Below are 14,144 nucleotides of genomic sequence, written 5' to 3'. Positions count from 1 at the left end.
GCTCAAAGTACTCACGATCTCCTCCAATCCTTTATTTCCTATTACAACAGTAAAAACTGAACCATGTCAAAAATATTAAAGCTGAAAATAAGTGTTGAATCACGTTCGACCAAATATTGAGCCCACTGTCGTTGCGTTTTCTTTGTTGATAAATCATCGTGTATAATAACCTTCCTTTATCGTTTTTAGAAAGGTCAAATGTCTACAGTTGTACCATATTTATTGCGACGATCAAATGTCACAGTTTTGAGTCAATGTTTAGTATTTAGCCGGGTGGTCTAAATCGAATACACATTTTTCTTCTTTTGACTGTAATACAATCTAAGTTTAGGATCAGTTACTCGGGCAGCTTGAATTAGCTCAGAAATCTTTCAATCGTATGGCAAGATTTGATGGTAACCATAAAGGGCGATAATGTTTGACGATGGGTATTCGAACCTATGACTCGCAATTTGTGAATAGATGCCGTAGTCACGAGGCCGTACCAGACCTTCAAACCAAATACACGCGTATTTTCGTTTTTTGTTTGATTCTCTTACTTATAATCGTCTTTGTCATGAAAAGATGTGGGTTCTTTAATTTCTGAGTAGCGTAGCCAGAATTTGTAGCACTGGTTGTGTTTTTGTTTTCGTTTTAATTTTGCGCAAGACTACTCGAGGGCTATCTGAGATAGCCGTCCCTAATTTTGCAGTGTAAGACTAGAGCGAAGGCAGCTAGTCATCACCGTCCACCGCCAACTCTTGGGCTACTCTTTTACTAAAGAATAGTGGGATTGACTGTCCCCACGGCTGAAAGGGCGTACATGTTTGGTGCGACGGGGATTCGAACCTGCGACCCTCGGATTACGAGCAGAACGTCTTAACACACCTGGCCATGCCGGGCCTCTGGTGGTTTCACCAGTTTTTAGCAACGGTGGTTTTGTTGCTCTTCATCTGTATTTAATGCATTACGTTTCAAAACCTCAACAGAGACAAATGTCCGATTATTTTTCTAAACCATTCCTTTTCCAATATTCATCACCTGTTCTCTCGATCAACCAACTTTTTTCTAAGCTGACTGTTTAAACATTTTTATCATTGTTCTAAATGCATCTCTTTTTAACCTATCTTGCATTTTTACAAATAATTGTAACTTCTGATAAGAGTAAGCTACGTACTTAGACTTTTACAATATTGTAAATAATCGTTCACCAAAATTTTTATTTTGTGTGTTTGAAAAACTAAAGAAAAGCTATCGAGCTGTGCTTCACTTATATACCAAAACGGCATGATTTCCAGAAATTTGTATAATATATTTAGAAATGGAATATTGTTATTCGTAGCGCTTCCTGAAACATAATAGATTAATATCTAGTTTATAAAGACAGAAACTGTATTTGTATATATGTGTGTTTTCTTATAGCAAAGTAACATCGGGCTATCTGCTGAGCCTACCGCGGTGAATCGAACGTGTGATTTTAGCGTTGTATATTCGGAGAATGTACTAGGTGTACTAGTGGGGGGTGAGAGAGAAACTCAACTTTCAGTCCCTCTTCTATTGACAGGAGACTTCCTCAGCCAGAAGAAACATAACACAATAAGCTGTATTATAAATGCGCAGCAACCTTAACAATTGTCTTCATTGGTAACATTGTATGAATCTGGGCGCTGTTGATGGTTGTGATTTTGCCTATTTGATAACACAATGTAACAAAATTTTTACTTTTTCTTGTTCCTGGGCAGAAAGTGTTATTTTCCAATTGCTTATGCCTAAAGTAAATTGAAAAGGCCTATTTTTCTCTTCAAACTTTGCTTTTGTGACCTGGGAGCGAATAACGAAAACATGATGGGAGACTATATTTGGGGGCTGATACGTGAAAGCGATTTACATTGCAGTCGCAAATCTTGCAAAACTACACATTTCTAAACATTTGTGTATAACTTTAGTATAAATGCATATAAATCTTGATTCATATGTTGTTTCATTCAGACCTTATGCAAATGAAAATGTGCAAATTTGCCCGTTTTTACATAGAAAATTGGTTAATTTCTAAATTTCATTATCCAGCTCACAAAAGCAAAGTTTGAAGGGAATAATGGCCATTTTCTGTACTCTTACAACATAAGCTATTAAGAAATAACACATACTATCCAGGAACAAAATTTGTGATACATAGCGTAAAGCTAGCCCTGATTATTTCAGTATATATATATATATATATATATATTAGCTGTTATTTGCCGGACATGCAATATTATTCTAATACATATATTTCTAGATATTTTCGCGCATTCATAACATTTAACAATCTCGTTCTACTTTCGCTGAATGTAACACTTCATTTTTAAAGACCTAAAATTAATATAATAGGAATCATTGTATACGCTCCTAAACGATTAGTCGTAAGTTACGTTGTACAATATAAAGTTCTATATAATAAATTGTAATCACAGGTTTCTGCGAGGAAAATATTTTATATGTCGACAGTTCTCTGCGCTTTAAATAAAAGAAATGATAAGCTATTTTCCCGAGAGACTTTAGGCGTATACTGACAACAATTTGCGTCCGTCTACGTGATAGGAAAATTTTGTATTTTATGATAGCAACATCCGATTTTTCTACGCAAACCAAACTTTCCCAGCATTCTGAGCAGAAACGAGAATCATCATATGTGTACCTTGGTACTTATCACACGGACATAATGTAGCTTAAACCTGTATTTCCTTGGAGGTGGAACTGAAAGTCTATATAGGCCACGACATGATGATCAATCAACTATAGCAGAAAAAAAAGGAATGTGGCCGGTGGCGTAGCACTGGGAACCATCTCATATGAAGAGTATTGGTAAGTTCGTATTTTGTTCCATTTTGGAATGTACTTCTAATGAATTTTTTGTGCTGTTTCATATTTCTGATACTTTGTAACTTATCAACAGTTCTCTATTCTGTTATAGACACCTTGGAAATATAGCTATGATATACTTTGTTTTTTGTTTGTTTTATAGCAAAGGATATCTTCTGTGTCTACCGCGGGAAATTGAACCCCGGATTTTAGCTTTGTAAATCTGTAGACTTACCACTGTAGCATCTTTGTTTTATAAACATACGCACAATAAGAGTTTGATTTAAACACTTGCCTGATTGTTAAGTCTAACATTTTAACAAAGCTGTTTGTTGAGTTATGTCATATTTTTATACATATAAATAAATCACATAAATGTAATTTTAAATCTTATTTTCATAGTTTGTTTTCTGTATTTTAATAAAGAAGTGTTTTGTTTCAACATCCTTTATGTTTTTGTTGTGAAATGTGGCCTGAATTAATGGACAGATTTAATGTACAAGAGATGAAGAAATTCTTTACCAACTAAGATTTACAACGAAAAGCATACAGTTACTTGCGTTGATGACCGACATAAGCTGAATAAGTAATTTAGAACACAAATACCCATAACGTTAACATAACAAGATAATCAGATCTTACCATTTTATTACATTACAATATGTGCATAGACAAACAAATTAAAAAAGTAGTCCGATTTCTATCATGTTTTGGCACCTGATGGATTAAATTCATCCAGTCACAAAATATATACATCATAGGCTACGTTGTGTTGTTGGGTGATAAAGCTATAGCTTTCTCATTAATAAGTTTCCAATAATATAAGACTTTTATGAGGGAAGTTATTTGGCTTTTAAAGATAAGAATATATAGTTCCTGCTATTTTATTATTTTCAAGGCAATAAGAATTCCACAAATCAGTAGTTGCGAGAAAACCGGAATATTTGATATTTGTTTGTCATCAGTTGCAAAAATTGTCATTCGTTGACAAATGTACCCAACATTTCTCCAAGCATTCTGTCAAAATCACATGGGGCCATAATTATCGAATGAAAAAGTCGCAGAGTGGTTTAGGTTAGAAGGAGGGTATTTATGTGAATGTATACTGTCACGAAAATCGTAGAGCATCTTTTGTACATACGAAATAAAAAACGGATTAGTGCCATGGAATATAATATAATATAATATAATATAATATAATATAATATAATATAATATAATATAATATAATATAATATAATATAATATAATATAATATAATATAATATAATATAATATAACATAACATAACATAACATAACATAACATAACATAATATAATATTAGTTTAATTGTTATAGAAGGGGAGGAGGCAAGAATTAAACTCACGAGTCTTTTTTTTTTGTACGACAGTAAAAACAAAACCTCTACAAGCGAGTGAAGCAGTTATCGGTCATCCGCAGAAAACTTTAGAAAAATCTAGAGTAATTTCTTGTTATTTCCTAAATTTGAATAAGACAACTGCAATGGCATAATGTAGAAGTTTTTCATTTCTTTTGATAGGCTTCATGTAGGAGGTTTTAAGGTAGAGTAGGTCGATATGTAAGCTGGTTCATTAGAAACTAATTGTTATAAAATCCATATCGTTACACTGTAAAACTATTCATCCATCCATAGGATGGTAAAATTTCAAACCAACTGTACTTTTAGCAACTTCTTATGATATCAGACCGAAAGCTAGTCAGGATTTGACTCAAATCAAATTATATAAGAGCTTTAATTATCTGCATTAAATGCACATATAATGTCAGCTGGTTACCCTTCTTGACTTGTATTGCTTTTTACTATTTATGTTTCCTTGACTGAAAATACACTTTGAAACCTGGAGGACTAACTTTCAATATCTAAATTCTTATGTTTATGTGTTCATATACATATATACACTCACCCATTAAAAACTATCTAAACAACGTGAAGACTACATACACTTTGTTTCATAAGCTGGACAGTAACTGTACTTCACACTGTATAATTTGCATATTTTTCCAGTGCCGGTTTCATTGTTTATACGAACAAGTTTAGATGGTAAATACAGTTAGAAGTACTTTACGGTTAGATCAATTGTGGAAGGACAAACAAAGTTATATACTGTTATTTTTTAATAGTTTGTGGTTTGAAATTTAATCCCAGTCGTTAAACAATCGTTTATATATATATTCTGTATATATGTGCCGTCCCTAGCGACTAACCTATAAATTAAAGCACGATTTGATCTTATCATGCGTATGTTTATATAGGTCAAAGTACCCCTTATGAGAATAATGAGCTTATGATGATGTCGAATTGCTTGTGTCGCAATATTTGAGAGTGTTTTCTGCTTGAAATAAAACAGATTTTTTTTACATCACACAATCAGCAATAGAAGAAACTAATAAAAAATGGATCTGTATATTCTGAAGAACATACATACTAATGCATTCAGTCTACATCAGTATATTTATATTTATGTATGTTGCCGGTAAAGAAAAATCAACTTCCTAAAATATTGCATCAAATAATTCAGTATTTTATCGGTTTTATAATATTCTTAGCTTGTTCTTACTGCTGTGTTACCGCGCATTGTTAGAGTATATATTTATAATATCAAAAGAAACTACGAATTCAAAACTGCAAACTTTGACATATTTTTAAAAAGAGTGAGTGAATTTATATTTAATTATGTTAAAAATAATATGAATATATCCGACTCTGTGGTGTGCAGAAGAAATTACTAACATCAGCACCGGCTACGTTTTAATCCACGTGACTATTTAAAAACTACTTGACATCCTGTGTATTTTAAGGCCAACCTTTGTGTATATTGTAACGCTATTCTTTAAACTTCCTCAGCCAGGCGGAAATCAGGACGAGATTTTAAATGAAAGATGTGGATAATCATTCGCTTTTTATGTTCTTTTATAAACCAGTTACCAAGTCCGCAGTGTCGTCATACGTAGCGATTTTATTGTGAGGTGTTTGAAAGGTGTAGTCTTAAATGCACGCACACTTATTTTATATAGCACTGCTTTAAAAAACTATTTTTAAATTGTATTTAAGTAATTTATATTTATTTTTACTGGTAATAAAGTAAAAACTAGCTGCTTAAGGTATAAATAAGCACCTATAAAAGCCGAAATTCATAAAATGTTTAAATACATTTTATAATTAAATCGTTTTTCGCAGTAAGCACTAAAAATTAATATTGTCTTTTTTTTTTTTTATAAAACTGTAGTTGTTCTGGAATGTTTGTCTTGTTTAAGTGCAAAGGGTGAACAGTAAGACCTGTTATTTAGTTGTGCCACTGCATAGATCTAACTCTGAATTTTAGCGTTATATAATTTTCGTATTCTATTCTTTTGTCTAATATATCATATTACATTTTTAAAAAGTTGTGACGTAAGTTATCACATTGTGTTATTCATAACACAAGCTATATTCCATAAACACAGATTTATATGAACTATACCACGACTGATGTAGTTTACTACTATATTTTTAACACAACAGATGATGTGCTGCTTTCCATTCAAAACAGTGTTTATTTAAATACAGTGTTGTGCTTTCAAATTCATTGTGTATTGTTTAGTGTATACGTTTGTGTATTGTGTAAACGTAGATTGCATAAAATGTCAACACAAAAACTGTACATCAACTAATTGTGTTCTGTTTTGTAAGCCCACATTTATTGTGTTGTTTTTTGTTCTGAATTTATCTTGTAGCCATTCAAACGTCAGACTTGTCTTTTACAGAACATATGTTGTGTTCTTTTTTTTAAAACATTAGTTATTTTTTGTTTTTACTTTATTTTTTACATGCACAGTTGGTTAATTAATTTTGATTACTGGTGGTTATGAAACATGTAATTTCAAAGGTGGCTAGTTAAAATGTTATGATAAAACTAAGATTTTAGATGTGGTGGATATATTTCAAGATAAAGCTGATATATGAAATTCACCTGCTGCCACATAATGTTTGGGTGTTTCCCCAGGTGTGCTCTGTGCGTAACATGTTTTAATTTTACTTACTCTTTTGTATACTTACTTGAAAGCAAAAGCTTACTCTAACGAAACGTACGAGCCAGCTGGTAGAATACAGTTGCAGTCAGACATAAGTAAATATAGTTAGCGTTGCTCAAACTGTTAAACATTTGGACATGCGATCTCTATCATAATTAACCATATGTTACCCATGATTTTAAAGATAATTTGGATTATCTTGAAGTGTACTTTTATATTTTTACGTAATACATCGTATTGTTTCTTTCGTACAGACTGGTTATACGATAACTGGCCAAGAGGACTATGCAGTGTGTAGTTTGATCTCTTCAAACACTTAAACGAAAACAACAAACAGGTGCTTAAGAGACGCACCAGAGAAGTGTATATGGTGGTAAAACCGTTAATTTCCAACGTTACAAAACGATTTATTATATCTTGCCTATACTGTTGCGTATGTGACTGTTAAAAAATAACCATCACCAATCCTTGATGAACATTAAGCTTATATCTCTATATATTCGTTTCCAGATTTACATGTTGTAATAAAAATAATGTCTAAAGAGAAAACATGGCTTCCTGTTCTTTTTGAAACTAATGATAAAGAGGAAAAGACTCCATACCTTTCTAATAAGAGCGACGTAGGATCTGGAAAATTTAAAAAGAAGAATCACGATAGACAGAATGATTCATCCCTGTCCCCTAGAATTTCTTTTATTGGTCTCCATTCTGAAGAAGAAACTGTGGAATCTTATGTGTCTGGATGCATACAACAAGATCACCGCTATGTGTTTGGATCGAGGAAAAGCAAAATCCGAGGGATAACTAATGAAAACGGTGGAAAAAATATTCAGGTGCAGGTCTTTGGTAAAAAGACTGGTGTGGAAATGAAACAAGTTAACAGTCATCAGTTAAAGAATTCGAAGTAAGATCATCAAATTTTAACCTTAGTTTGTCCTAGTCACAAATTTTATCCTTAGTTTGCCCACCTAATAAGAATTATGAAGAAATTCCTACCTTTTGAAAGCACTTGGGTTTCTTATTTTTGTCTTTAATCAAATTTTTGTACCAATTTTACTCTTATTTATACTAACTAGTACAGGAATGATCATCAAAATATTTTCCATCATGGATAAGATGTAATAAATTATCAGATAAAGTCAATATATTCTAAAATTAAATAACTTAGTTAAAAGCACTATCAGCTTTACAGCTTTTAAACTATATAAACTCCATCACCTCTTTTGTATATGCAAAAAAGCTCGATAAAATACTTTTCACCCTTAAGTTTTATCTTTTCCTACTCATACCCATGTAAAGTCCAAATGACTTACAAAAGTGCTTGCGTTAATAACTAAATGCATTTCATAGTTATGTTAAGAAATCCAGTTACTAACCATTTTTCTCCCATCTTTTGTCAACCCTTTATAGCTTCGAGCTAGTTGAATTGTAAACATTTTAGCTAAGGCTACAGTACGAAATCAAAAACATAATAATGAAAATAATTATGAACAGATGAAAAAGATAAAGGCTATTGTAATTAGTGGGTCATGCGGAATCTCGTATCATTTCGAAACAGCGCTTGAAACCTTTCCATTACTGGCAAATTATGGGAAAATGCAAGGCTTTTCAATGAAAAACGAAACTTTAATATATCCCTGAGTGATCGTAGTGTAAAATGAATAAATTGCCTATGTGTATGTCAGTCCTAACCTTCAAATAATAGGTAGGTTTTAGACATTTCCTTGTAACTGCACCCTGCAATTAAAATGTTACGATCACAAATACTATGCTTCTTCTGTTACTTAAATATCTCTCCAAAACTAACAATGAAAGGAAAGCATGTGTTCTTATTGAATTGATACTGAAAAAATGTATTGTTCTAAGGAACCATATGAATACGTAGTTCTTAAAATATTTTAAAGACGGCTGGTATGGGTATTAAAACTAATTAAAATAAAGTACAGAACAACGTTTCGGGTTTCTTAGGTAATCTTCAGGTTTACTTCAAGTGGGTTTCTTGTCATCATGAAGTTCTTAAAATATTCTTATTTTATAAGAAAAACAAACTATTTAAGTCATAAACTCAAAACTCAAGAAAAATACCAACAAGCGACTTTAACAATTATTTTTAAAATGAGCTCAGCACTTTACTGTTACAATGTATTATATATTTGTTTAAAATTAAATGTTACTTACTGCAAGGGCAGTTTCTTGCGAAAGACTAGCTTTTATTCTATGAAACCGGTTCTATATGATAAATCAAATGTGGTTGTACTTACGACACACACGTTTGTGTGTATATATATACATATAAAGTAATAACTTCTTCAGTTGGAAATTTTGTTTATATTATCACCTTGGGAAGTGAAGTTTTGTTCCATCTATATTATTGGTGCTAAGTAATACTTTATTAGTAGATGACAATCGTTTCAAACACACCTTTAAATTTGTATCCGTATTATCCACAACGTACATGGGTTGACCTGTTTTCTACCCCCAGTTTATTCTGGTAGTAATGAAGTAGATTAATTAATTTAAATTATGTATTATTATTAAACAGAAGTTGAAATTGTGAATGTTTACAGTCATGAGTTTCAGTTTAATTTAGGTTTGAGTGTTTGAATCACTAGAGTTTCTTATTTATGAACCTTGTTCAGTGTTGAAACTACATATTATGGCAAAGATGTTTGTAAAATTACCAGTACTAGACTTCAAATGCTCTTTTTTACGCTACTCTAATCAACGCTAATCCACACACACAACCTTATACACATCGAGGAAAAACATATCAGTTAATAACGTTGAAGCGTTGAAGATTATTAATTGTGTCCTTCATATATTAAAAAAGCTATTAATTTTCAATAATGGTGCTAAGGGCATGATCTGGTAGGTATGGCGCTTTGTTCGCAAGTTGCAGGTTCGAATCTCGTCACTGAACATGTTCGCTTTTTCAGTGACGGCCAATACCAATTTTCGGTGGTAAGAGAAGCCCAGTAGTTGCTGGTAGGTAGTGTTAGCTACCTTCCTTCTAACCTATCAATTCTAAATTAGGGACAGGTAACACTGATATATCTCGAGTAGATTTGTGCAATATTCAACAAAGATAAACAAAAATTATATTAAGGCTTAAATGTGAGAGAAATAATGCGATGGAATTGTTCACAAAAAAATCTTGCCATAATATATAGCTCCAACAACGAGCACAATGTAACAATAAACGAAACAGGTTATTATGTAAAACGAGTTCGTTAGCGATAGAAATTCTGAAAAAGATGTATAGTTACTTGTAACATTTTCTTTCATTTTTGTGTACAATAAGAACAGTTTATTTTATTAATTATCGCTTAAACTAATCAAAACGATAAAGAATTATACACTTTTTTTGTTTGCTGTTAGACACAAAGCTACACAATGAAGTGTTCGTGCTGTACCTGTCGTGAATATCGATATTAGGTTATTATTTTTACGTCTTCATACTTACCGCTGAGCCACTGGGGATAGAATTGTGCGGTATTAGAATGGCAAACACAAGCCTAAATTCCAAGAATGCGCAACGTTCCAGAGTACGTCGTTGTTCAGGTGCATGTTGTCAGTAGCGAAAATGTTTACTAAAATTTTGTGATAAAGCTTTTATGTGTATATTAAATCTGGGCTCATTTTAGAAAATGAAGAAATAAATTCGAGCTACGTTTCATAAACAATTAAAATACGGGGATTTACTTAAGTGATTACGTCATAAACTCTGAAAAAGTATAGTTTTGAACAATTTTTAAAGCGCATTAAACTTTCCTTGTTATTTTAACAAATCAGATGGCGACGTTTAATGGTTTTATAGTTGATTAACATGCAGTTAAAACTATTATATAAAAAAACCTGTAAAATAGCAGTTGCACATTTTTACGAAAACTATTTAAGGTGGGAAAGAGGATTAAAGCAGTCTTGAGGGATTATAACTCTATTGCCCATTCTTCCATGAAACTGATACACATATTTTAACCAGATTTTTTGAAATTAGTTGGTCTGTCGTGTGTTGGATAATTAAGCAAGGCGATATAAGAAGGTCCAATAAAGGTATGTTACTGCACAACATTGATTTAATTATTAAATGTTAAATTAAGAGTTCTTTTTCGGAGGAAAAAATATATGCCGACTTGGCTAAGTAAAATTTGAGTAAATGCTCCTTACTCAAAGTATCTTATTAACAAAAAACTTGAGGTAAGTAAATTGATGTTTTGGTGACACTGTTACATTGACACATAAATCAGAAGAAACAATCAAAAAATTTTTTTTAAATTTCGTGCAAAGCTACAAGAGGGCTATCTGCGCTAGCCGTCCCGAATTTAGCAGTGTAAGGCTAGAAGGAAAGCAGCTAGTCATCAACATCCACCGCCAACTCTTGGGCTACTCTTTTACCAACGAATAGTGCGATTGACCGTTACATTATAACATCACCACGACTGAAAGGGCGAGCATGTTTGGCGCGACGATGATTCGAATCCGCGACCCTCAGATTACGAGTCGAACACTTTAACCCACCTGGCCATGCCGGGTCCAATCAAAACTTAAGTCTAACTCTAGACTGTGTACAAACGCAAAATTATTTCGAGATCCCAAAAATCAGTGATTTGTATGGAAAGGTTAAGTAGCGGAAATTAGGCATATAAATAATATGAACATGTGGATTAAAAAAATTGTTCATCATAAAATATTTATTGTAATTTGTGCCTATTCTTACTTTTAAAAGTTTAATTTTTACTTCTTAACAAAAAAGGAAAAAAAAAGCAGACAACAAAAATGGAATACAATTAAGGTAAGTAAGACATTTGTCGTATGAGTTCGGTATGTTTTCTGTGATTTGTATATACATCACAAAGGACCACCTGTAAATGCACCACAAAGGGCCACCTGTATAAACATCACAAAGAGCTATCTGTATATACATCAGAAAGAGATATTTGTATAAACATCACTTAGGGCCATCTCTATGTGCACCACAAAGGGCTACCTGTATGTGCATGACAAAGGGCCACCTTTATATACATCACAAAGAGCTATCTCTACATATGTAACAAAAGGGTTATCTGTATAAACATCACAAAGGGCCATTTGCACAATACGTCTCTATTTTCCTATTGATAAACGGGAGTGAAATCAACTAGTCAACTTTCGCCAACTTTTGGGTTACCTTTATTTATGACAGAATCCTGGGATTTGACCGTCATTTGTGCAGCGCATCCACGAACCCAAAGTAAAGGATACACTATTACAGCAATGGGCCATGAACCGTCAACCCTCATCTTCACAGTCTGAGCACGTTAAATATAAATATAAAGAGGCTTACATTACTTTCTTAACATTATTTCTCCCTTAGTACTCAAACATGATGTTATGTCATATTTATCGTGCACTAAATACAAGTGCCTACTTCAAATGTAATTTATTGAATGATAGTTTTTTGCAAATTGTTTGTTTTTTGAATTTCGCGCAAAGCTACTCGAGGGCTATCTGCGCTAGCCGTCCCTAATTTAGCAGTATAAGACTAGAGGGAAGGCAGCTAGCCATCACCACCCACCGCCAAATCTTGGGCTACTCTTTTACCAACGAAGAGAGATTGACCGTCACGGCTAAAAGGGCGAGCTTGTTTGGTGCGACCGGGATTCAAACCGCGACCCTCGGATTACGAGTCGAACGCCTTAACCCACCTGGCCATACCGGGCCTACATGCAAATTAAAACCAAGTGAAGAAACGTAAGATGTGAAACATAATTTTAGTGTTAGTGTATTGCCTTTTTGCAGCATATTAGATGGATTGTATAAAACTGAGTATAGAAGGTGGAGAAACTTCGTGTCTCTTTGTCCCATTAGTTTCATTGTGGCGTGTAACACTAGCCTAATTAATATGTGGGCACATCTGTTTTACAGCTTGGTAGGTCAGGACATAGTGGATTCAACTTTCAGTAAGCTTACGTAATGTTACTTAAAATTTGACGAATTCTGTTGTAATATGATCAACGTGCTTAAATTTTTGTTGTTGTTCTTGTGTTCAATATGGTTTTAGGCACGGTTATATACATTCCGTCACATTGCTTTTTGTGTATTAGTGTAAATAATTGGAACCAGTGTGATATAATGCCGTACTAAAAAGTAGTGTAATATTCACTTAACTTCAAATAATTACTGTTCAGCTAATGTTGTCGGTTACAAATATCAACGCTTTTCACATTTTTTTCTATTCAAATGAATCAATCAACAAAGCTAACATAGGAAGGGACAGAGCAAGGTTTTGAAGTAATGTGCATCACTAGACTCCCTATATATTTAACACCAGTTGGCAATGGCTACACAAATTCTGGTAATGAGCATTGTGCAGACTAATAGGTTTAGTTATCTAAAATCGTTGTCTTAGAGTATTCATACCACTATAACCTCAGTATCACAGTATATCTATGAGATATACCTAAGTATAACTAATTTAATGTTGCAGTCCCACTAGATTTTACTGTTAACCCGACGGCTTTGATAACAACAAAGACCAGCAAAAAAGTAGCGGTAAAATATGGATCTTTACAACAACAGTACTCTTTTAAATAAGAAATTTCTAGAATAATACGAAATAATGCTAATCGCAAACATCGAAATTTATAAGCCCACTTGTCTTAAATGTAATATTAGTTAGGCCTTTATTAAGTACGGACTATATTCGATAAAGAGGTAACTTAACATTGTAACTTGTTTACATTTGTGTTTTAGTTTAGTTAGGACTAAACTTTATTTTACTTAATATGATCAGTAAATCGATTGCCATTCTTTAATTTCTCTTCGTATTGACTTAAAACATGATAGGGCTCTAATTTGATCTAATAAGCCCAGATAATTTTTTCATTTTTTTTTTATTTAGCTGATTTTAAGGATTTTATGAGGTCAAAAGTCGAACAACACAAACATGTAATTTTGGGCTCCTGTGCAGTTATACAGCAATCTAAACGAAAACTGGCACAAGTATGAAGTTTCATGTGTCTTTCAATGTACAAAATGTTGAATTTATCCGTTTTGAGTCTTTTTGGGGGGTCAGAGTGCACGAAAATCATAATTGTGGAGGTTTTGGTCAATTATTAGGCCGTTTTTTGACCAATTTGCATAGAATTTAACACAAAGAAACTTTTCCACAGGCCACACACATTGACAAAACATAAAAATAATAAAAAGTAAATAATGGACTTGATCATTTGTAGAAACTATATGAATGGAATAAAAATAACACAAAAACATAATTTTAGTTTTTTTATAGGTAAATACTCCGTTGTATTT

General features: G+C 32.7%; 1 protein-coding gene across 13 annotated transcripts in view; it reads left to right on the top strand.

The window, feature by feature from the left end:
* The window catches only part of LOC143255850 (proton channel OtopLc-like), a 75,016-nt gene that overhangs the window by 38,664 nt on the left and 22,208 nt on the right, over nt 1-14,144 (top strand). For 2 of the 13 annotated variants that reach the window (XM_076512185.1, XM_076512192.1), the window contains one exon: nt 7,109-7,758. The exons of 8 other annotated variants lie outside the window; for them this stretch is intronic. In XM_076512185.1, coding sequence (XP_076368300.1) covers nt 7,388-7,758 — 371 coding nt within the window. In that variant the 5' untranslated portion in view covers nt 7,109-7,387. Of the gene's footprint in view, nt 1-2,709; nt 2,824-5,797; nt 5,822-7,108; nt 7,759-14,144 lie in introns of those variants that run through there. 3 more of the 13 variants (XM_076512176.1, XM_076512201.1, XM_076512261.1) reach the window with 3 other exon arrangements.

The sequence above is a fragment of the Tachypleus tridentatus genome, chromosome 1 (genome assembly GCF_004210375.1).
Source record: "Tachypleus tridentatus isolate NWPU-2018 chromosome 1, ASM421037v1, whole genome shotgun sequence".
In the NCBI taxonomy this organism is placed as follows: Eukaryota; Metazoa; Arthropoda; class Merostomata; order Xiphosura; family Limulidae; genus Tachypleus; species Tachypleus tridentatus.
The sequence above is the reverse complement of the archived record's forward strand: the minus strand, read 5'-3'. Positions and strand labels throughout refer to the sequence as shown.